At 42.3% G+C, this 25,516-nt stretch overlaps 1 protein-coding gene across 12 annotated transcripts in view; it reads right to left on the bottom strand.

Moving 5' to 3' along the window:
* Nucleotides 1-937: 937 nt before the first annotated feature.
* The window catches only part of atp2b2 (ATPase plasma membrane Ca2+ transporting 2), a 69,944-nt gene continuing 45,365 nt past the window's right edge, over nt 938-25,516 (bottom strand). For 9 of the 12 annotated variants that reach the window (XM_057029072.1, XM_057029075.1, XM_057029074.1 and 6 more), the window contains 14 exons: nt 22,990-23,154; nt 21,837-22,051; nt 21,441-21,683; nt 13,506-13,747; nt 13,192-13,426; nt 10,407-10,586; nt 10,238-10,325; nt 9,945-10,051; nt 8,807-8,998; nt 8,382-8,595; nt 8,093-8,304; nt 7,899-8,006; nt 7,567-7,749; nt 938-4,427 (listed from right to left, as the gene is read on the bottom strand). In XM_057029072.1, coding sequence (XP_056885052.1) covers nt 4,116-4,427; nt 7,567-7,749; nt 7,899-8,006; nt 8,093-8,304; nt 8,382-8,595; nt 8,807-8,998; nt 9,945-10,051; nt 10,238-10,325; nt 10,407-10,586; nt 13,192-13,426; nt 13,506-13,747; nt 21,441-21,683; nt 21,837-22,051; nt 22,990-23,154 — 2,696 coding nt within the window. In that variant the 3' untranslated portion in view covers nt 938-4,115. Of the gene's footprint in view, nt 4,428-6,317; nt 6,368-6,647; nt 6,838-7,566; nt 7,750-7,898; nt 8,007-8,092; nt 8,305-8,381; nt 8,596-8,806; nt 8,999-9,944; nt 10,052-10,237; nt 10,326-10,406; nt 10,587-13,191; nt 13,427-13,505; nt 13,748-21,440; nt 21,684-21,836; nt 22,052-22,989; nt 23,155-25,516 lie in introns of all 12 variants that reach the window. The other 3 variants (XM_057029082.1, XM_057029080.1, XM_057029079.1) reach the window with 3 other exon arrangements.

Genomic DNA, 25,516 nt, shown 5'->3' with positions numbered 1-25,516 from the left:
TTTCTTATCCCCCAGTGAGCCAGACCCGGCAGATCTCCACGTCCCTCTGATTTCTTGCATCCACTGGCCAAGATGTTGACAGTCAGAGATATTTTGGGCTGCACGTTGAAGCCTTTGCTTTGATCTTCTTCACCCGCCACTGTCCATGCCATCAAGACTCCCGCCCAGAATCACTTCAAACGTGCTGAGGGCATCTGTGGTTCCACATCACAAGAAGAAAATCTGCCATGTCGAAATCTTCTTAACTGTGTCTGCAGCTCGGGAAAATCCTCGGTGAAGTGTTCTGACACAGCCTGACGAGCACACGTGATCAAAACATGTGAAATATGACACACACTTCTTACAGCGTGCTGGCTGTGGCTCCTTTACAGATTCTTAGCAATGTTCAAGAAACAGTTTCGAATGAAGCTTTGGCTCCTCCACTGCTGAAGTGCCCCTCAGCAAGGTCAAAGTAAGGTCAGAAATGTAAACAGAAGAGTTACGTAAGTCACGTGCTAATGCTCGTTCACGTGTTGGGTCTGATAACGGAGTTGGAAGAATTCCACCTCAACAACACAGTGAGGAAAGACTTCTACTCTCTTTGGAGTACTCAACTACTTGCTCATTTACTATCACAAAGTTACTTTTTTAATATTAGTCATTGTAAGATATTTGGTAGCATTTTTGATTGAATTTTACCTCTGTCAAAATCCTTTTTCAATGTTAACTTTTTTAAGTTTCTCACTTTATCTAGTGACAGGTGTAGTGAAAGTAATAGATTACAGTTATGCAATATGTGAAGTAATGCAATGTTAAATGACATAAGATCATAGTAACACCACCTGAAGCAGTTTCAAAGGTGAACGTTTGGAAATAAAACCACAAATATTCAGCATGAAGACTAGGAAGGACACCAGAACAGGACATGTGACACTGGGCCAGAACACACACAGCTGGGTCATGCTGCTCTGAGAGGTTTATTTAGTGATTTTTCCTTTTTTTTTGGTGTTGATTTATTAAATTTTTCACTTGCGCTCCTGTCAGGAGGATGGTCAATGGGACAGTCAAGCAGCAAGAGTCACAGTTCATCATCATCATCATCATCATCATCATCATCATCATCATCATTGTCGCCACCATAATAATCAACCTCGTCGTGGTATCATAAATATAATAATGCTCATAATAATAATAAATTTCATCATCATTTAACTTTGTCCTCAAGCTAGAAAATAATTTACATCACATGTTTTTTGTTGGGTTTTTTTTCCACTGACTTTTGAGCACAAACATTCCAGCAACACACTCTAGGATTAAGGGTGGGTAACAATCAGAAAAGCATGACTTTTTGCATAGTATTAAATGAACAAAGACATTGAGTTCTTTATTTACAATTATTGTATAGATAAAAAAAAATCATAAAAACAAGATGAACACTTAAATCACTTACCCAAACATGGCTAAGTATGCCAAAAAGTTATCTGTTGGCATTTCTTTTTCTTAGTTCCACAAACTGCATGCTGCTAAATACAGTACATCGAGGCAGGTGAGAGTATATTGCGAGAAGTGTCATTGATATCATCATCATCATCATCATCATCATCATCATCGTCGTCGTCGTCGTCGTCGTCGTCGTCGTCGTCATCGTCAGTGTCACTCAGCAACAGAATTTTTTGAATGTCAGATGGTGTGTTGTCATTGGGATGGAATCGCAATGTTTCTGACAGGAGCGGCTGCGTTGGCTGCATGGACACGTGGCGGTGCATGATGGGAGATGTAGTCAGAAGGGGGTTTCTGTTTTCACACCAGTCAGTTTCTGGATTTGTATTTACAGATACCATTTTAAAACGTGTCCTCCTGTGCGTCCTATTGGAGCCCAACGTTCCCCTGGATGTAAAACTTCTTTGATAACGGACTGAGTTTGTTCTTGTTTTTTTTATTTCCTGTTGTCAATATTTTTCCAGACAAAGCAACTGTTGATGACAACAACATAAACTCTAAGCAGAATATGTGAATCCAGACTGATTTAAACTTAAATAAGACAGATTGTTATTCAAAATGCTCCGAGTTGGGATTTTCAACAGGCCTGAGCTGACTGGTAAAGCTTGTTCACCCTCTCCAGATGGACCGGCTGACTGGGAGATGACAGAGGAGGATTCAAAAAGAAAAGACGCTCATGTTATGAATCTAAAAGCTGCAGTCGTGTTAAGTAGAAAAACTTTTTTTCTTCTTAAAGTTGCATAATGATCCTATCAGGCTGGCCAATGACTTCAGTTAGACAGGGGACGTGTTTGTCCTGCAGGTTCTCTGTGGTGACGTCTGATTGGTTAAAGCACAATAAATAGTCCTAACTAGTGGATACAGTTGAGATGCTAAAGTACCGTATATTCTGTGACAGCAGGAAGACAAGCTCGGTTAAAAGACACGAAAGCACATCTAGAATTACACCACAGAAGTTTTCATTCATAACCAGATAGTGCAGAAAGGATCATCTTTTTTATATATATAGAAAAAGAGTCAAAGCAACATTCCGTTTTCGTGGTAACTTGTCTTTTTTTTGTCCGTTTTTTTTTGCTTTGCTTCGATGTTAGAAAATATTGAGAGCTTCATGGAGCATCGTGCATTTCCCTCTGTAAGAGGGAAAAGCTGATTCTGTCAACCAAAGTCAAATCAAGTCAAATCAAGTGTAAAATCTCAATCAAAAACATGGATTTCTGCTTTTTTTTTGGTCACATGTGAATTTTTCTTGTAGGTCCTGATTTTTCCTTGAGGCTCTGGCTCCAATATGCACATGGTTGGGTTTTTCTATTTTAAAAAGGAGAAAAAAGGAGTGAAAAAACAAAAATTCCCCCTCTGTCACAAAAACAGGAGGCCTCTGTTTAGAAAAGGCAAGCCGCTCCAACTTGATCCCAACAATCATGTAGTGTAATACTAAGATTCCACATTTATTAAATATCCCGTAATATTTTGGTTTCTTTTTTTTCCATCAATCCTCTAAAAATATCTACAATATTTTAAAAGACAGCAGGCAAATTCCAGCACGTTTTTTCCTTTTTTTTGTATGTTTGTTTTTTGAGTAATGACACACCAACGCAGCTCTGCTTTCAGTGAGCTCCGGCTTCTTCGCCTTTCTACAAACCAGGAAGTTTATCTCTACGAGGTTGTAAACAAATTACATTCTCTTTAAGACATAAATAAGTCAAAGTATTTTCAGCCATTGAAGCAGGAACAAGGCAACATGCCGACAAACAAAGATAAACTCTCTCTAAATATATTTATATGTATTTATATTTATAGAATAGATCCTGTAATTGCTATCGTCTTCAGTATTATTTTGTGGTCCTCTTTTCTGACGGGTGCAAAACTACTGTGCAAGTTGAGCCCTCCCACACGTCTCTTTAAGGATGAAGTCTTTTTTTATACAGTTGCATGTTACATGTTCATGCCACACAGAAGAGGAAAATTTGCAGGCAGGAACTCAGAGAAGCTGTCTTTCAAGTCCGCCGTGAGACCCGGCCCGGCCCAACAAAAGACCTCCGATAAAACTAAAACCCCTTTAAATAAAACTCGGGTAATGTACATTCATGCAGGAGCAACGATAGTAAGAACAATAATAATAATCAGAATGAGAACCAGAAGAAGAAGGTTTTCAATTTAAGCTATTATCTGTATCGACAGTGTTGTTACTGAGGAGGGGGAGCGTTGAGGGGAGTTTGTTTTTGAGATTTTCACTCCTCAGCGGTTGTTTCGTTTACCTCCCGGTGCCACTCGAGCCCCCTCCGTGAAAGTGTAGTCAGCGGCACGTCGCACCGCCACCGCAACCGCATACAGCCATGAAAGCGGCATGGCTGTGGAGGGTTTAGTGGCTTGGCTGCGCTACCTTTGATTGCATGTTACGTTTGTTCTTCTTTTCACCTCATCACCACCGCGTTGTCTCCTCGGTGAGAGAAGCCTTACGAGCTAAAAATGTGGAGATGCTGCCAAAGGAATGGACCTGTACAGCTGCTGAACGCAGGGTGAGGAGAACTGAGCCGGACTGAGAAGGGCGAAAAGGTGAGAGGAGGTCTGGAAGGGGTTAGGTGCCCCCTCCCGTCGCAGACTGTGAGGAAATTACAGAGGCCAGGTTGGCGTCTGGGTTAGAGGCTGGTCTCCAAGCTGTGAAGAGGGCTTGCTGGACTGGAGGAGGCAGCTGATTTACTGGTATCGATGGTGAGGTTGATGCCACTGTCAATGGCGTTGTTATTCTTGTTGGGGGAGGAGGGCTGGCTGGAGTATTTTCCCCTCCTCCGGGCGGAATCGTCGTCCGTGTCATCGATGAGCGGGATGCTGGGGGTGGAGTCGTCTATCCTAAACTCAGGGTGCGTCATGAAGTTGTGGATGGATGATCTAGAGTCTGGTTTTTCCAGGCCTTCGTAGAGGGAGCTACGGAACGCATTCACGACGCGGATCTGCCGTGGGGAAAAGCAGAGAGAGCGCGGTGAGAGACGACGTCCCGGGACAGAACCGAAGGGTTGGCGGGGAGGGAGAGAACCTTGCAGTTGTAGTGAGGAGGAGGAGGAAGAGGAGGAGGAGGAGGAGGAGGAGGTGGTAAGGGAGCAACAAGAGAAAAGGCAACTGCAGTCTGTGTTACATTTTCAAATAAGATGTCTACAACTCGCTCAGGTTTGGCGTGCAGAAAAGCCGTGAAGAACACAATCATAAAAAAAGAAAAGAAAACTGTACATTTCAGGGAAAAATAACCAAAGCAACATAAACGCTCGTTGTAAGTATACGCTTTCGTCCAATGTGCTGTATACCTAGAAACAAGCCATGTTAATAAATGGAATGCTCACAGAAAACAACCAAACCAAAAAAAAAAAAAACTTCACATGCAAGTTTGAGGAAATCTGGTGGACGAGGTCAGTAAAAAGGAGGTTAGATCTGAGAGATCCAATCAGGTGATTTAAGAACTTCTGTAGGTTACCAGAACTCGGTCTGGGAACAGATCCACACAGACTCGGAATGACACACACGCACAGCACAGGATGGCTGCAGAGTGGCTCCACCTCGCAGAGTGGGTGATGGAAGACATCAAACTCTTAATGAGTTTGATGGAAATGACATCAGAACAACACCCGAAATAAGGGACAAAGAGCAAACGCTGCAGATCCAGACGGGAGTGAGACATAAAAAAGACAGAACCACATGCAACAAGACTTGAGGACACCTGGCACGAAACACGTGGAGGGGGAAGAGGCAATAAATTTACTGTCTGACACTCAACTCCATGCACGGCTAAGTAAACACTCAAGTACAGGTTGACCTTTAGTCAGGGAATCTGTAGGATTTTCATTTTTTTTAAAGAAAACCCCAAAGTGTTCTATGATCAAACTGTCAAATCAAATCTGCTGAAATGTGGGAATATTGTTAAAGGCATTCGATTCCTGTTGAACATCTGCAAAGACCTATGTAAATGTCTACTGTCTGTTTTTCTGAGCTCATTTATGAAAGGAATCCTAAATCCAAACTGAAGCAACATGAACGATGGTGTTCCTGCACCCTTTGACACGACACGCTCCTACAAGCGCGTGTGCTCTCATTTTTCCAGAACAAGCTGATTATAATCAGTTAGCTCTCCAAATTCCCCAAATATTGTAAGCACTGCAGTGCTGTCGTAACTTTGTTGGAGGATGCTATAAAGAGACAAGACAGACAAAGAAAAGTAATGAGAGCAGCCTGTCTGGATGAGTGCATATGACAGGATGTCTGACAAGTAACACTGATGAGGTGTCAAAAATGGGTGGGGGGGGTTGAGAATTTGTGGCTGGCGCTGCGGAGGATCTATGTCCGTTACTATGGCAACACGACACTCAACTACGAGGATAGTATGGAGCGACAAGACGGGATGAATTATTGGTGCGGTGCCATTTGGTTGGTTTTTTTTATATCCCGAACGAGCCCAAAACCTAAATCCTACATCTGATAGAGATTAGAGGACGAGATAACGTGAAAGAAAGACAAAGCACAGTCCCTGATACTGACAGCTCCCACGTGGAGGTAGCGTTTAGTTGCACCATTTGAGAGAACATCCTGATTCAGCAGCGGAAGAACAGCAGCATCCTTCATGCGCTCTTGTATCTACGTGATGATTCAGCTGGAGAACACATGGAATAGCAGCTTCGTTTTGTCTCAGCTCATGCTCTCCTGATTTGTTCTAATCAGACCGGGCCGCAACCTATACTTGAATGTTTACACAGTCACTGTGGTGAGTTGAATTGGAATTAGTTCACGTTGTCTGTAATGGTGTAAAAATGGGACAACTGGTGGATGGGATGAGCAGAGGGAGACAAACTCACAACCTGAAATGTCACGCCGTGGGTATCACCCTTAGTCCTGCGCTCCTAGCACTCTGAGGAAACACACACACACACATTCAACAATGAGAAGACAGTACACCTAAAGCATGAGAGGAGACTAAAAATGAGTCCAGCATGAACAGCAAAATAGGAGAGAAGAGAGACAGGAAATGATCAAAGCAGGGCAGCAGAAAAGTGGGAGGGGGGGGGGACTTCAGAGATGCCAACCACAAAATGGAGGTGGTTATAAGCCTGCGGGTTTTGGTTCACGACACGATGGCATCCCTGAAGCAAAAAAAGGCAGAGAAGCAGACTGACAGAGATCTGACTCACGGCCAGTAGTGGAAGGAGCAGTAGCAGCAGTAGTGCTTGTAGGAGAGGAAAGGGCATTGGACAAGGACACGTGACTAGGACTAGAAACATTGGTTACATCCTGCGTCTGGCTGGTGGTGGATGACTGGCGTCTCAGAGCCCCGGCCCCCTGAAAGGAGGTGCCGCTCTTGAAGGTGTTGACTACTTCAATCTGTGGGAGGAGAGTGGAACAGAAGACAAATGGCTGCTCAGAGACACAGAGAACAAATGGCAACATAGGCTGGCTGAATGGGTGAAACTGGTGGTGAAAGTACAGCGTCTCAACCATGACACAATGAGAGGGATGAGTATCTGGTAAGAAAACGGGTCTTTTACCTCATCATGTAAGTTTTGATGCAGTTCTATTGTTCTAATCATTGATTTGAAATGTTTGCAGCTATTTGAGTTTCCATAAAGACTTGTGCCAATGTCATCCAGAAATCCAGAAAACTACCATTTATCCTTTTTTGATGTTGAGACCAACACCTGTGTGACCTGTGAAAGATTCTGGAATACATTTTGAGCTCTGCTTCTATGCTTAGTGTCTTCCAAACAAATTTGTGGGGTCATTTGGGACAGGTTCACTCTGTACCAGTCCCATCAGAGAGATGACATAAACCACAGTGTCACAGTGACAACGGCGTGCAGGGCAGGTCACAGTGGTCCAAACAGCCGATCACATCAGTCCAGGGGACGCTCCGTGTACCTAAATAAATCTCCTTCACACAAAATAACTTAGATACATGATTAGCAGACCAGACAACAGAAAACAGGTCTAATCTTACTGATGTAAAAGTGAAGCACGAGGAGATTTTAAAAAAAAATAGCATGATCCATCCAACATGATAAATAAGACAAGACACGGAAAAGAGGAGAAGAAGCGTCGTCCGTCCATTCCTACCTGAGTCTGAATGCGGTTGAGTCCTCTGAACCAGAGGATCTGTCCTCTCCTCAGTTCCCTCTCTGCATGGTCGATCTCCTCGTTCTCTTCATTCACATCCTCCTCTGGTAACTCATCTTTCTGAGTTAACTGGCCTGCCCTTCGCAGGAAGCGTAATTTGCTATTGGGTATGGTGGCTATCACCTATCCCATAAAGGAGACAGAGCATGGGGTCAAAGGGGTCACCAGTCATAAACAGACATGCTCGTAAAGCACATGACATAAATGGAAGAGCAGCAAAACCTCACGACAGGAAATTATAAAGAGAAGACACAGATGAATCCAGAGGTTACCTGGCCCCAGACCAGCTCCCCCAGCCCAAGAAAAACACACCACATCCACTTCTCCAGGTCCAGAGGCTGGCAGCTGAATGGCTTCCCTCCAAACTGCACGATCACAATCTGCACAGGAGAACGCACAAACCAATAAACTCCATCCCTCCGTCTTTATTAAGAATGAATTCTATTTTTTAAAAACCTGCTTTTACCTGCATCGCAAAGGTACCGAAAACAATAGAACAGAAGATGGGGTTCCTAAAGATGCCATCAAAGACGTTCCTCTCCCCGTGGATTTTTCTGGCATTTATTTCATTGAAGAGCTGCATCATGACAAAGGTGTTGAATATGATGGTGTAGTGTTCAGATGGAGGCGAGTGGAGGGGAGCGTTACGTCCACTGTCAATGTCAAAGATCTGCTCACCTACACAAAAGGAGGGGGGGGATCATTTTCTACATAACACTTATGGAAGTGTTAAGGAGTAGCCTTTGTGACCATACCAACAAAGAGCAGTGTGAAGATGATGATGAGCTGATAGACTCCATGTCCTAGGATGTTCTTGGTCATGGTGCTGGAGATGAGCGGCTTGTTGCGACCATATGGTTTCCTCTTCAGCAGAGACTCTGTGGGAGGTTCTGTTGCCAGGGCCAGAGAAGCAAAGGTGTCCATGATAAGATTCACCCACAACATCTGCACTGCCTTCAGAGGGGAGTCCTGGAGAAGGGTGAAAAAGACACCTGTTATCTACCATCAGAAAATCAGAAATTAATTATAAAATAGTGTAAAGTGTGCGTGCACATATTATATTTCATACGGCTCAATACGCAGCACATGGTTTAGTAACAGACACAATGCAGAGTTTTTCTCTCTCTCCAAACTTCGATGGCGTTACATCTGTGGATAAAACATGTGATTTAAGTCTGACCTGTGTGATGCAGGCACCAGTAAAGGCCACAATAACAGCCACGACGTTGACAGTAAGCTGGAACTGAAGAAACTTGGAGATGCTGTCATAGACATTCCGGCCCCACATCACTGCCTTGACGATACTGCTGAAGTTATCATCGGTCAGAATGATATCCGACGCCTCCTTGGCCACATCGGTGCCGGCGATACCCTGGAGGAGTGAAAGAAAGTGGAAATAGGAAGTCAGGGACGATGACACATGCATCGGTTTTTGCTTTGCTTGACACCCTTATTCCTCAAAGGTAATGAAGGACAATATTAAAGATGATGAAAGAGGCATTTTGAGGCCAAAATTGTGATGGTCTAGCTGTTTTCACCTCTTCCTAATAGCGTCTCGAGTGAATACAAGAGGTCAGCTTAAAGTTTACAGGTTGTGAAAAGGAACAAATCCATCATTTACAACCAAATTTAGAGATTTGGAACTATGGGTTTGCTTTATGGTAGAATTTCAACACATACAGCCTGTTAACACATACACATCTTGCTGTCTTGACACCCACATGCTGACAATTTGTAAAGTCAAAAACGAACACTAATAGAGGGGCTTAAACTTTTAATTGTGGGTATTTGGCTGTGACACAGCAAGGACAAACATTATCTTGGAAGAGACAACAGACACCAGAGGGTGGACAACTGTTCAAGGAATATGACTTAATGTTGCATATTAAATTAGCTTAACTTGCACAACATTGCCACTATAACTATTTCATGAGCATTAGCCAACGCTCTGAATGTTAACTATAAGTTCAGTTAGGACAAGCTGAAACGCCCGCCATGTGGCTTTGTTTAGTTACATGACACGATGTCTGTGTGTATGATGGATATTGTGCCTATCATAACAATCTGAATAATAAATAACCCTAACTAGATTAAAAGAGAACAACTTTGAAAACAAAATTCTGACTCGTATAACCAAGTACTGCAGGTAAATTGCGTGAGCTCAGAAATCCACTAGGGGGAACTCCATGTCCACGCTGCCTGAGGGTGAACCTTACAGGAAAGCCAACATACTGCAGAGGCGACGACGATACCTGCAGATGTTGAGGCTGATCTAAAAATACAACCAGGGGGGTGGAAAAAAACGACGGTTCGCTCACCATTGCGAATCCAACGTCAGCTTTCTTTAATGCAGGTCCATCGTTGGTGCCGTCTCCTGTCACAGCTACCACCTGCCTCTGGTCCACCATGGTGCTGTCAATGATACCTGAGAAAGAGACATACACACGTCATAAAACACCTGCAGTGGTTCACAGCAACCGTCGCCTAGACCGTTGAAAATGCAGTAAAACATCTGCAGACACACCAGTATCAGAATAAGTTCACAGTGAGAAGTAATGTTACATTAATGGAGGACTGATTAGGAAAAAATGCAACAGTGCAAGAAGTTCACCTTTAACAAGAGTGTGTTTGTCAGTCGGGGAGGATCTTGCCAGGACGCGAAGTTTAGGCCAAACCTTGTCAATACGCTCCTGCTCCACCTGAAGATAAATAAAAATGAAGCTTATTTGCATAGTCATCATTCCACTGGTGGACGTCTCTGTCTCTGTCTCTGTCTCTACCTCTCCTTTCTCGTTGCGGATCCTCCGGTTGAACTCTTTGCCGTCGATGCAGAGGAAGTCTTCTCCGGGGTGGATGATGCCACACTTGATGGCGATGGCCCTGGCCGTGTTGATGTTGTCTCCTGTCACCATGCGCACTGTGATGCCAGCACGCTGACACTTCTGGATGGCGTCAGGAACCTAAAGAGTGTTTCATCATCCCGATTTTGTTCAAAGCAGATATGCCCAGAGTACAAGTAAACAGTTCGTTTAAATCTGTAAATTTAAAAGCTGAACCAACAACTCGGCAAGCAAACACCTCCGGACTCTCTGCAGCAATATTCTGTCAGGTCACGCGAAAACTTGGCGCTCTACTTTGTAAACTTGCTGGAAGTTACCTAAAGGCTTCATCACTGAAACCAGTGACCTGCTGCGGAACGAGAGAAGAACTGGACAGAAGAACTTTATTTTTGTTAAATGCTTCTGTGTTTTAATGTGTATAAAAGAGCTCTTTCCCCTCCAGAAGGAAGCCAAGTAAAACAAGTGGGAGATATTACATATGGAGATTGATCTGTGTTAAAACCAGCAAGCAAAAGCAGGGTATTAATTCAGAAACACACCATCTTCCTGACAAAGGTCAGCGTGTGGGGGAGCACTGCTCTCCAAACCCACACATAAACAAATGTGTGCTCGCTTCCATTTGCTCAGACTCTCTGACACATGCACACATGTCAAAAATATGCACGCTTTCTACTTCACACTCAACGGCACTTGGCCATGTTGGGCATACGCATGGGAACCCATTTTCCCTCGCAAGCACACCACCGAAATGCAGTATCAGCTCTATCAGTCGGAATGTGAGGAAAGGATGGTTTTGAAGGTGTCGGTTCAAGTTACTGTGTGTAAATCAGGAAGGTTTTAAGTCAAACAAAATTAATTTCGACATTGCAGGCGAGATGGTCTGTGGAGATTAAAGTTAAATGAACAAACAAACAAAATGGAGCCTGCTCTTGCTAAAAGGCACACATACATTTTGGCTATAATTCTGATAATTCTAATTTCTAAATTAAATGTGTTAAATTATGTTTTCCATAAACATGAGGTCTTAATGATCTGATGTATGTTTTACTCTCTGTTCCTCTAGATCACCCTTGCTGGTTATCCAGGGGAGGAGCTTCAGAGCAGAAGAGGAGAGTCTAGGCTTATTAAAAATACAAAAGAAAAGGGAAGAGGCCAGCAGATAAAACTGGAAAATAAGAGTCCAGCGTCAGAACAACCGATGTTGTTGCACTTCTGATTTTCTCTTGTTTTTCTCATCCTAATTCTTGCTGAATCTATCTTTGTACATCTTCGACTCTGCACTTTTTGAATCCTCTCCTTGTCTCTCTAGGGAAACTATGTGGGGCTGTCAGTTAATAAAGAGCTGCAGATTCAGTGGGAAGAAATGAAAGACTATCAAAGCCACCAAACTTGTTTTACACTCTGTGTGACCTTTTTCTGCAATGCAGTCAAGATTTTTCTCTCCCAATATTAGCGAGTCTTGCTCAGAGACGGGGAAGGATAACAGAAAACAACACAATGCTACTCTTCTTCATTAAGTGGGTTATTTTAATTAAGCTCCCATAAATAGAGGAGAGGGACAGAGAGGGGGGGGGCAGGGGGAAAGGTAAGAGAAAGAGAGAAACCAGAGAAAGGTGAAAGACAAACCCTCCAGAGGAGAAAGGAGGAAACACGAAAACATGATGAGAAGAGGTTGAATGAGAGAGCATGTTAGTGAGAGTAGGGAGGGGGATGAAAAAAAGATGAAAGGAGGAAGTTGAATTATGCAGTAGTCAGTAATCTTCCTGCTCCCGTGAACCTGCACAGGCTCCGTCAAATAAGGTCACTTTTCCTCGGTGCAACGACCCAACCTGACTTTGCTCCTATTGATATAATCCTTCATATTCGAGCCAAATTTAGCACCGCTGGAATAGTTAATCATTTATATTGTCATAAATAGGAATAAAATGCTCCTGCATTTCCATGAAACATTTATTATGCCACGATAAAGTAGCTAATAGAAGCTAAGAAAGAAAGAAAGAAAAGGGTGAATTATTTATAGATAAATAATAATCATTAATTTATAAAAAATGTACAAACAAATTCAATCAATAATTCAGTAAAAAGGAGGTTGGGAGCTACACTGCTAAATTTCTTTTAATGGCGCCTCTGCAGGGTCTTTACCATCCCTACAGGACTCCGCAGAGCAGTTTCCATTCACTTCAGCTGTTTTTTAGTTTTCTAGAACAAGAAAACATTTCTGTCTGTGTCACAGCTGATGCTGGGTGTAGCTACAAGTGCAGAATGACCTGTGCCTGCTACAGAAGCAAAGAGCCTTTCAGGGCACTAATGTTGAATGACATCATCCTTATTCATGTTGGAAAAGAGAGATGACTTTTTGACTTTTACCAGAGAAAAATGTAGAAAGGGTCCTAAACCCCTGCATGAACTCCCTGCTACAGGCTGCCTCTGTCGGAGCATCACGCATGAGAACGGTAAATGACTGTTTCTGACCTCTGGGCTTTAAGCCGAACAGAGAGAGAGGGAGAGAATAAATATATAAATATAGAATATAAAAATCCTGTTGGGAGCTGCTTATGAAGTCAAACATTCCTGAGGCAGAATAGACAAGTGCTCAGTTTTACAGGTGACAAAGCTGCATTCTAAAGGACTAAAAAAGGGAGATGTCACTCATGTGCAATGGTTTTTTTTTCCTTGGTAGACGTGATTGATACTTCTGTTGGCCCTGATTTCCTGTTTCACCTACCTCGGATCTGACAGGGTCCTCGATCCCAACAACACAAATCGCTGTGAGGTCACTGAGGATGTTGTTCTCATCGTCCCAGTGGGGCTCAGGGTCACCAGAAAAATCCCGGTAGGCCACGCAAATGGTCCTCAGCCCGTCACAGGCCATGGGCTCAATCACCTTCTTCACCATCTCGTCCTTGTCACGTGGACGGAAAACCCTGGGCTCGCCGCCTTCATTCAGGATATGGCTGCATCTGGAACAGAGTCGAGGGGTCATCAGGAACATGGTTCATAAACTGCTGACCGTCGTTTTAAACACTATCCCACACTCACTTTTTTAGAACAATCTCCGAGGCGCCCTTGCTGTACATTCGGAAGCTGCCGTCGGGCAGTTTGATGACAGTGCTCATGGACTTGCGAACCGAGTTGAAAGTGTAGACTTTGTAAAGCTTCTCCTCTGGGATCTGGTTCCTTATTGGCTGGTAATCCCGCTTCAGGTCCAGGACCAATCCCAGCAGGCCGCATTCTGTCTTGTTTCCCACCTGTTTCGGCAGCCCGCCTTCCTTATCTGGAGGCTGGGGGAGGAAGCAGAGGAAATGTCTATTTTAAGGCCAAAATTTGATGCAACAGAGCGGCACCACTCACTTCCTGATTCCTGTTCTCTTAGGACCTTTGTTATACTGTAACGTTTTGATGATTAAAAAAATATTCTTTTCATCCTTCATGTTGTGTAAGCTCCTTTTGTCTAAATCATCAGACATTAAGCATGACACGACTATTGACAGAGCTTTGCAACAGTAATGCCGCTTCCTCCTTCTGTGCGAGGTAGAGCTTCAAGTAGCTGCTGATAATAACTGACTAGCTGGCAGGTGAAAAGGTCATTCTGGTGGGTGGGTGGGAAATGAGATAGATGGAATCCAAATGGAATGCTCTGATTTCACGCATATGGCTCGTCACGCTGCAATCTGGACATCAGCTGCTTTTAGACATGTTTTTCTACGGTTTAATAACTATTTCAATATTTCCAAATGGCGACACGGCTCGTGTGTGAGTGGCACACGCATGGCACGGTGTTCCAAAAAGTCGTGCGGGCTGCGAACACAGAAATACCTTCAAACGTTACCTAACAACAGTTGCAAAAACAAACTTGTGGGCTTTTCCTGGATGAATATCAATTGACATAAATACGAAATAAAGTAAACATATATTAATTTCAAAAAGCGTCTAGAGTGCTAATTAATATGTATGCAACTATTTCACCACAGCAAATATGCATGTTTAAGGTTTGGTTCGGGGCTCTGTGCATACTTGAGTATGCATGTGGAACTGAGCACAGTTGCGCTTGCAAGTGTGTGCATGTGGTCAGCTTGTGGAAGACTGGGCGTTACCATGGTAATGCTGAACAAAGCATACAGAAAGAGAGAGAGAGACTGGGGAGGCGCTGTGTCTCTCGCCCTGCACCACTTGGAGATTCTTACGCTGTGACTCTCTTCAAGGACTTTTACTCATCGTCATTTCACGTCCTCAAGTCTTTGTTTCTCTTTTTCAGAGCTGCAATCACTCATTTTCTGCCAACTTCCAAATCACATTTCCTATGAGACACACATTTTGCTAACACAAGCAACAACGCACACGCTGTAAATGTTGTTCTTAATATTTATTTGAAAATGCTTCTATTCTATATTATATTAGATATTATACAGTATTCTATATACAGTATAACTAATTATCATTTTCAACCTAATCGCTGATGTGATGCCGATGCTGACTAATTTGGACACAGCTAAGAGTGTATTGTCATTACTGCCGTTACTCCTAACACGCCTTCTGCCAGTTTGACATGAGCCTGACAAAAAGAGGACTTTCTTTTAGCTCAACTCCTTTTAAATGTTAAAATCTTTGTTTGACAAAGGCTATTTGGGTTTCAAAAAAGCAGCCAGGGAAGAAGCAGTCTGAAGAGGTCACAATGAGCTCCTGGAAACCCTGATGAGTAGAAGATAATCCCCTTTAGTGACATTTGCTTCATCCTGATACCTGTTAGATGGTTTTAAGCTGAAGGCCAAGCTGACGAGGGGCTTCCAATATAGTATCAACAGTACACTTAACACCTACACTCAGATGGAGAAGAGCCTGTCAGGTGCACTGCACCCTCTCTCTAACACACATGATGAGCTGCGACTAACCTGCAAACAAGGTTTTGATAAATGATTCTAATAAGCTGCAATAATGTGCCAGTGTTCATTCTCTAATATAGATTATAGGAGAAGAAGCTCTCCAAATGCCTCTTCTGGGTCGTCCTATCACTGTTATGCTGACGACACCCGAGTGTGCTTTTCTGCTCAACCTGCTAAACATGAGCCAACTATCATGGGTCCAGTACTGGTCTCTAAATTCCCTCTACACGCGGACAAAAATTTAAATCTTTCTTTAAATTGTCGGTCTTAATTAACCATTACTTCGTTGGCTCACAGTAAAACCCTGAATTCAATATAAGAGCCTGTTAATCATTTACAAGGCATTGCATGGTCTTTCCCATGGTCACTACATTTCCAGTCTCCTTGTTCTCTACTTCACAACTTCCCCTCTTTTCCCCTATTCCCTGATGCAAGCTCAAATCTTAAAGGGAAATCTGCCTTTCTGTAGCTCCTCCAAATCTTTGGTGCAGCTGCAGCTCAGATCAGCTCAACCTGCAAGTTGTTTTAAGAGACTTCTATCACCTCTAATAACCTCTATTATTTAGCTTTCTTGGCTAAGATTTTTGGAAACCATTAAGATTGAAGCTACTTAAGTATCGTGCAGCATCCATCAGCAATATTTATGGACAAAGCAAGAAACAACCTACTACCATAGAACACGCTGAAAATGTTTCAGGAAAGAGAGGGATAGTACAACTTAAGTGGAAAATCAAACTTTAAAATTTGCACAACTAAGAAAATGTTCTCTTCCTATCAACTGCTGAGGTAAAACTCTGGGACTCTGGAACCTTTAACAATGTTAAAACACAAATCACTTAACATACAAGTATAACTTTTATAACTTTTTCAGTAAGTACAGGAAGAAAGAGTCCTCTGGTTTTTAAAAAAAATCCATGGAACCATCTGTTTTCCTTTCTTTCTTTATTGGTGTCTCTTTATTTTCCCAAATATGTTCAAAATAAAAAGTGACCAAATCAAAATAAAACCTTCTCGCCTTTGTGACTTATGAACATAACTGCTGTTGGGGGGCTCAGTTGCAAACCAAATAACCACTCTAAGCCTGTGCAACTATCACTGTATGGGTTATGTTAGCTCAGTGCGTTAGCAAACACACAGATTTGAGTACACACACACACACACAGAAAAAGTAGAAATCCTGTCATATGAAAAGCTCTAAAATTCTATCCACAACTTTGCAAAAAGAGTCATGATCTTAACACTACTTCAATCAGTATCATAATCACCTTAAATTAAGTACTGTTCCATCCAGTTTTAGCTTCCAATGAGTCCTATACTGTAAATGCATTCCATTGATTTCGTAAACAGAGCAATTGATCTGTTGTGCTGCAGCTGCTGTGGGCCACAGTTTACAGGTTTACAGATGCAAAGACAGATAAAATCCCATAAATCATTAACATCCAATCAGACTGCTGGACCACACTCACTTAGTAATTTGACAGATCTGGCTTATGTTCGACTGCGTGTCTCACAAACACAGACACAAAGATAAATAATTTATGCAGAGTTTGGGGTAAATAATAGAATTAACGCTTTTGCCTAATGACCAGTGATTACATCAGGAAGACACTGCCTGTCATTGGCTAATGACGGGATGCAACAAATGATCACGTCTGCTGTGTTTGCTCCAAGACATGGCACGCTAAACTAAATCTGAATGACCAGCTGAAAACCATGATGATGTGATGTAGTTTAACAGGATAATTTACTCATAGCTAATCGAGTAGATGTGATCTCGCAGATATAATGTTGCATTTATTTCTGCTTTTGCCTGATTGGTATTACAGCAGTCCTCCAATTAACTGGAAAGAAACATTCCTTCCAGAGAAGTAAACATACTTACAGTCAACATGCACTGTGTTGGTAGCAGTAAGATGCACAAGCTGGATAATTCTACATCAGGAAAGCAAGGCTGGAGCAGTAATCGACCATCGTGGGTTCAGGGGTGAAAGAGAGTGTGGCTCAGGTGGTAGAGAGGCAGTCTAGTGATCAGAAGATTTGCTGGTGGACCCCTGGCTCCTGCAGTCTAAACATCAAAATCTCCTACCTAAGATAATTACCAAAATTTATTTTGGAACAATCATCTGCCTTCAAATGACTCAAGGCAGCAGAAAAAGCAATTAAATAAAGTGAAAGCAAACAAAAGCCCTCTGAGGTTTAGCTTTGACGCACAAAGACAGTTGCTGAAGTGGAACGCCCGTTGTTGGCAAGGCAGGACTATTGTTGGCACGTCCTGGTCTGGATGTGGCTGTGGACCAGCTGCCCTCTCCCTGGCCCCTGGGTGCTCCTGCAGGCAAGGACATATGCCAGAGGGAGAGCTGGCAACGTTGCTTCCTGTTCCACCTGGGGCTTGTCTTAAGCCACTCCCTTTCGTCTTGATTCTTGTTCATCATATTCTCCTTATAATTCAAAATAATAATTCCTTTTTTGAACTTTTTACCCTGTCTTTCTTACTGTTTTCTCTGATTAATTAATTTGTTTGATGAGATTGACCACTTCTTCAGTTTGTCCTGCTCTCTCACTAGACGGTCCACAGCTTCTCTGCTCCTATCCTCCCTTGTATTCCCTCGGTACATTTCAGAGTAGATAATATTCTAGCTCTTCACCGAGTATACCGGCCAACTGAACTGAAGCCTGAAGGCATTCTGGAGGACAGTAATACTGTGCAGCCTTCGAGTCCAGGATTAGGAGTAAAATTCTGCTCTGTTGTTTTGTTGTTTTCTCTAATCTTCCTGCATTTTGTCTGATACATTTTCTTGTTTTTAGCATTTTACATTTTCAAATAGTTTGCTTTTAACTTAATTTATGATGATTTGAAACCAGAAAAGTGCAAACTGTCAATTCCATTTAGGTCATTTGAAATGGGTAGTCGTCACCTTCATCGTTTTCATGTAGGTCTCTTTTTTTCCTGTGTCCCTGTGAGTCAATGTGTTGTGATCCAATCACTGGTAAAGTTGGGGCAAGCTGACAATACTGGTGATAGAATTCACAACTTGCTGAGTGGTGAAGAAAGGCGGCAATATGAGGAAGCACCATCTGGGCTGTCAGAACCGACCTCAACAACTCTGGTTCCAGTAAGACACTGAAACCATGCTGTTCCAACTAAGAACAAGACAAGAAATGGGCATGATTATAATACGGTAGTTTCCTAGCTTGCTTTCTTCAGTTCTCTTCTTTTTGGACAAGAGACTTCCCAATCCTATTATCTCTCCCGTGTTTTGTGTAAATAATGAGTCAAATGAATGATCAAAACGCTGCAGTACATGATTATCTGTAGAGGTGTGTGCATGTGTGTGAGTGTGTGTTACAGTCTCTTGAGCAGGTGGTTGAAGCAACATGAGACTGAATCCCACGACACTCTTACAGCCATGTTAAACTCTCCAACGTGCTACACAAAAATACATCTGTGATCTACACAAGTGCTACAGTAGGTGTTATTCTGATAGGACAAATGTCAAATTCGGAGAGCAAGAAGTGACTAAAGTCCATTTCAGAGGCAGCGTGGGGTCCAGCAGTACAAAGGCTACAAAATAGGACCTCACTGCAGCATCTCAGTCCTAATGTGACTATTAACTGGATTAAATCTGTGATAATCGTACTGTGAATGAATGCTTAAAGGTTTTGAAATTCCAAGCCCCATCCATTAATCTGCACGTACAGGATGTGTTGTTGAGCTCAAACATTAACAACGAAGGAAAGAGTTATTCAGTTGGGTGACTGTTTTCTGAGAGGTTTTGTTGAAAATAGTGTACGTTGCTCTGAAAGGCAGAAGTGGTTTCATAATCATGCCCTTGAAGACCATCTGAGCAGCTGTCCATAAGAGACACTAACGATGGTGTGATGAGAATCTATTTATGTCCTTGTTTGTACTATTTTCAGACTAAAACCAAAAGAAGAGGTGTGCGTACTGGAATCCGCAATACAAAAGAGTTTGTGCACATTTATTTTGAGTGATTATAGACCCCACAGTCATGGATTCATTGTGTAAATGTGTGTGACTTCCTTCCCTGAGGATCAGGATTCTACACTTTAAACTGTGAATGTGCTGACAGAAGACATACAGCTACGCCAGTGGCTGTATTCTGAAGTCAGAGAGGCAGTTGGGAAACTGATCCGGGAATCAAAGCCTGCCTCTTTGCATTTGTGCCTTTGTGTGGTGGTCATCAAAGACTTCTATAGCCATCCTGGCATCCCACTGGATTGGCCTCTTATATAAGAACACACCAGCCCGCATACTGCAGAGCTGTAAGTGGTACTGAGGGAGTGGGGGCGGCTGGAGGAGAGAAGAAGAATACATTAAATATTCTTCAGAAATTTGCTCTTACGTCTGCTTTCTGAATTCATGTCATACCGATATGGCTGTCCTTGTAGAACATGTCTCGAATTTGGATCACGTCCCTCTTTAATTACCCACCCTGGATGACGCTCTACTATCTACTAACTATTCTATCAAATGCTCTAAGAATTTATGTATGCGCGGATGAACTGATGTATTAACATAAAGACCGTCTGGCCAAGCTAATGGGCCATTTCCACTGGCACTTAAACTGATCCACACCACAGTATTCAGCAGTGTCATAGTCTGCAGTGTCATTTTTAAAAGGACTAGTAACACCTCCTCCACCACAGGCCCAGTGGGGGACATCCCATTCACCCTCCCAGAAGAAAACATTGTAGGTGTCAATTCATTTCTGGGGCTCAGAACAAACATAACATTTTCCTTTCAAAGCTGGCCATGTAAACTACGGCATTAGTACCTTGAGAGAAAATGAAAAAAAAAAATAGAAAACTTGCCATTTAAACCTCAGCAAGCCAAAAACTCAAAATAATTTCAATACTTCAGTGTAAGAGGCAACCTCATTTGTGAATAGAGGATTATAAAACAAGCTAACTGTGCCATTTAATCCACCAGGACTAAACTATACGCAGCCAATGCCTTAATTTCATTGATCTTAACAGTTATGGGGGAACAACAGGGTGATGTAATCCTGTAATGCTTGTCTCCACACAGGGGACATCTTGCTATTGCAGGAAATCGGCAGAAAATGTTGCAGGTAAAGAGAAACTAAAGCGACCTCAGTCAGTTGACAAGCAACTTTGAAGGCAGAAATGAGAAGGACACGAGTTGTGGTAGGAGTCCATCGTTGTTGGGTTGTTAAGCATGATGGACCCATATGCCAAAATATAAAGTAATGAAACACTCTGAAATAAAAAAAAAAAAAAAAACTGTTTCAGTTTCTGCATGTACTTGAACTGTTTATCTAGTTTTATAAGCTTCTCATTTTTGGACTAAATTCAATTCTCAACCTTGAGGTTGTGACAGTCTAATGAGATTTTGGCCTCTTACTGACTCTGAGCAAAATTCCTTTGTGGCCCCGAAAACATGTGTCAGATTCAAAGGCCACATGTTATCTTCAGAATTTAAAGGGGTTAATGCAATTACAATAACTGGATGAATGATTGAATACAGACAAGAAATATGGCAAATGTGTTGTGATGACCATTTACGCTGCCTGTTATGATGACCTTTATTTTAACGGAGATGTCATTCTCACTTATGAACCTGCTTTTCATCAAAAAGAGGTGACTGCATCTTTTGGGCGTATGGAAGCTCAATCCCTGAGATCTTTATACAATATATAGCTCCATAAGAGCATATTTGAGAAATAATAACCTCTAAATTAGTTTACATGGATACCGAGAGACACATGATGAGTAGTCTGGCAATATCCCGATCTGCTTTGAGAATATAAAAAATCAAAAGCCCGTCTAAATGCCTGACCAAGCCTCAGACTGTGATTGTCTTCATTGTTTAAAAGAACGCTGCACAGTTGGATTCAATTGGTGGGCAATGTTCTGTGTATGAGATTAGACTTAAGGTGAAAAGTGATGCATGAGGGAGTGTGGAATGATTGTTAAATATATTTTACCCTTGTGCCTGCTTTACTATGCAAATGTGATCAGTGAATTTCAGAACGTTGGCTAATCTAGCACTGGTTGGTCGAAGCATTACTTGTGTGAAATGTTCATCTTCCAGGAATTTGAATTCTCTTACCAGTATCTTAGTGGTATAGGCACTGTTGATGGAGATGGCATTGACCAGTAGGTCCAGTGATTTAGGTGGAAGAGCTCCAGGATCTGGGATGGTTTTGTAGTGCACATCTCCCACATAACACTGCACAGCTGTCATACGGTTGGTGGTTAGCGTGCCTGTCTTGTCGGAGCAGATAGCTGTCGCGTTGCCCATCGTTTCACACGCATCCAGGTGTCGTACCAAGTTGTTGTCTTTCATCATTTTCTGATGTTTGACGAAGAAAAAAACATGGCAGTGATTAGGGTTTGTTGCGTGGTACACGAGGAAAAAGGGAATGGTTATTTACGGCGCCTTATAACTAAATCCGATGCTCCAAATCAAACTACCTCTGTGTACTCAATAAACATGCGGCTTTACCTTCACAGAATAAGCCAGGGAGATAGTCACAGCCAGCGGCAGCCCCTCTGGCACGGCCACCACCAACACGGTCACGCCAATGATGAAGAACTTGACAAAATACTGGATGTAGATCGGGGTGCATTCAGGTAACCAAGGGCGCTTCTGCATCACAAAGTTGTCAACGGCAAAGTACAGGACCAGGATGATGACTGTGATGGCAGACATCACCAAACCTGAAGGACACATGACAAGCAGAGTCAAGCAGAAAAGTTAGTTTCTGTGAGAGCACAATTCAGGAGTGTTTGGTAGCTGAAAGGGTAGGGGGGGGCTTCAAAAATCCACTTACATTCATGTGTGCCAGTGTAAACAATGATCTGCTGTGACAGTAGATCTCTTGGTTATAGAGGGGATTTCCATCACTCTCAAATATGATTCAGTCATCTTAAATTATATCAGATGATGGCAGGAAGAGTTTGCTGCTTTCAAAGTAAGACTGTGGTATTTGCTGAAATGAACTAATGCATAATAGAAATGCTATAACTCAGGTCATTCATGCAGGACTACATGCAGTCACTAATGTTTCTCAGAAGGATGTGTGCTTCAAGACCACCGACAACAAATACGCCACAGCAGCATCAGCATCACCAACACGTAAGAGTATTATGCTTATAGACTTTTTGCCAAACTTTCCGAGTCCCAGGAGACCTTTTGTTCTCTTCTGACAAAGTGTCCTCATTCCATCAGTCGTAACCCAGAACTAACGTGGCTAACTTTGGCTCAACAACAATCCCACAGTCTTACTGCTCTGATGCCACCCTCAGTGGGCATTTATGACTAAAAATGCTAACAGCTAAGTGTTTTAGACATAAGCCCAGTTGGTGCTCTAAAAGATTCTGTAAGTACAGTGGAGCAAGAATAGATGTCTACTATTTGGTAGACATTCAGAGATATAATGTGTTATTACACACATGTAATCAACATAAGGAGGTGATATCACTGTGCATATGTAACACTGTTATAATAGTGCTGTGAAAAGATGCGGAGCAAATTTGTAGTTTGCTCGACCAGACAAGATGAGGTTTTATTATCTTGTAGTTGTGTAGTTGTACCTGTTGTGGCTGCGAGTGTGACTGTGTGTGTGTGATGGCGGTGTGTGCGTCATCTGCCGAACCTGCTTTGCCGATCTGTACAGCCAGTTTGGTCAGCTTCCCTTGCAGCACAGACTTCTCTTTCTTTGGAACGGACACTTTCTTCCTCTCTTTCTCATCTGACTCGCCGCCCTCAGCGCTCTTTAGAGGCTGCATCTCCATGGCAGCTGCTCCATCCTGCTTCTTTACTGTAAATACCAAAAAAACAGCGGTCACGGTGTTAAAAATGCAGGTGAGGGGGTTGAGGAGAGGAGGGAGAGGCCAGACTTCAACAAAATGCCTTCAGCTGTGTCCCTTAGTGCAAAAAGATACTGCTGAAGTGTTTTTCATTGCAGTGAAAGTGTTTGATGGATGAATGCAAATTGCCAATGAGTCCAACATCTGGGGTTTTTTATTATTAAACTAAGAGTTTAGAAATAGATTTTGATTTTGAACACAAGTAAACCCTCTGTAAGTAAACCCACACGCACACATGCAGGTAAACCCCCCCCCCACACACACACACGCGCGCACACACACCGAACACAGGTCAATTCAATGATCCATTTCTGCTGACTCTGTGGATCTGTTACAGCCAGAACTCCTTAAAAGAAAAACGGACAACGAAATTGGTAACTGGTAGTAACATAACAGAAACTCTTAATTTGAACACAGCTTGATGAACTTTATTTTACTCCCAAAATTAGGGAAATCTCCAAAAATGCAGCGTGCATAATATATACGATGACAAAAAAACACTTCACCTCACATAAATATCTATACATTAATGGTTATTTTTACAATAAATAATTATCATGGTGTTTTACATACACATTTCCCCAATTTAAGATGATCATTTTTTTCTTCGGAACTGATGAGAGAAAATGTTGAATCTATTTGGAAATGCAAAAACTCTTCTGGCTGTTAAATCCTCATTTAGCTGAAGCTCATTGTCTCATTCCTCTTCCTCACACACACCCTCACTCACACCACACACAACACAACCCTCCTCTGTTAATGTAATCCATTTCCGAGTTCCCAATAACAATGAGGCGTCTGGTTGATGCCCGCAAAAATGCCTTTTAATGCTGAACATTTGTCATGCTGTCTGCTTGTTCTCCTTGTTCTGCTGTTCTATCAGTCAAGACAGATATTGTCTGTTTCCAACTGTTTGCTGCAGATGAGCAACATCAAACACTTGATGCTGCCACACAGGCAGGACAAAGGTTCTCCCTCTGAGAGCTGTGATCTACAGTCCATCTGCTGGTCTGGACTCTGATCGTCAATCTCAGGTCAGAGTCCTCTTGGACTCTTTTCTCCCTTGACTTTGAAAGGACAGTTTTTGCACCTGTGTTCTTTGGCCCGTCTCATCTTGGGCTTGTTTTAACCCAGGAAACGTTTAATATTGCAGTGAAACATAAATCTACTTAAAATCGATTTGTTTGCTTAATGAACCAAACTTTCCTTTGCTTTTGTAATACAAGGTCATTATTTAACGTCAGCAGTAACAGGAGCAGGACAGTTTGGGGCGTTTCTGGTAGGAAAAGGTAGCTCAGGTGAGGAAGAGGCAGTCACTGAGGTCAACAATACGACAACAACAACAGAACAGAACAACAGACCAGGGACAACACACCAGTGACAGACAGAGTGAGTGTTCTTAGCTGGATTGTCCTGTTGGTTTCACCCAAACGCACCTGCAGGTACGAGCCTGGGTCAAAAACACTACATTTCATTTACTCATCCAGTTTGTGTTTTTTAGTGATTGGTGGGATCAATTAATTATTGGAAGGATAATGAGTTGTTATGAATATGAATTAGGATTTACAGGGTTCACCAAGCGTGGAGGAAATTACATTTAGCATCTTTCCAGATTTTTTTCCAGCTTCAGTTGGAATTTAATCTAACAATTTAACCATCGTCAAGCCAAAATCTTATCAAACACTTTATGCTACAATTTTGTCTTCACCTTGAACGCACCCACACATGCTAGCAATTGTGTATTTGACACTTTTATGCATCTTTGCACTGCATCAAAAGTATTAGTTATGGTTGCATGTGCAGTCCTTAAAGTTAATGTTCTCATTTGACAGAGCTGTCATATTTCATGCCCCAATTTGAATTTGTGAATAATCCATCTGAAGTCAAAGCAAATATTCACTTGGTAATCTTGTGTTTTTACAGCATTCACTTGTGTCTGACTGTGCTGGCATTTAAACCCATTCATTTAGGCCACTGTGTGGAAGCCCAGTCCTCGATAGACACAGTCCAGCTGGGTTTTCCGTCCTCCCAGGCAGAAATCCGCTTTCTCCAGAGCAAGTGGGAACCCAGCTGAAAGAACTGTCTACCTGGTGGGATTTTGGACCACTTTTGTTTTGAGACCTTGACTGAGATTAGTGATTTAATTCTTGACCTGGACTGAAAATAAAGCTTGTTTTGCACTGTTTTCTAATTTGGATGTGCTTTTTCTGGTTCCAGCCTCATCAAGATGTTATCAGAACGGATATGGTTACTTTCCTTATATTAAATCAAATAGCCTCATTGTAAGTAGCTTTGAAATTTCCCCAAATATAT

The sequence above is a fragment of the Takifugu flavidus genome, chromosome 4, assembly GCF_003711565.1.
Source record: "Takifugu flavidus isolate HTHZ2018 chromosome 4, ASM371156v2, whole genome shotgun sequence".
Classification (NCBI taxonomy): domain Eukaryota; kingdom Metazoa; phylum Chordata; class Actinopteri; order Tetraodontiformes; family Tetraodontidae; genus Takifugu; species Takifugu flavidus.
The sequence above is the reverse complement of the archived record's forward strand: the minus strand, read 5'-3'. Positions and strand labels throughout refer to the sequence as shown.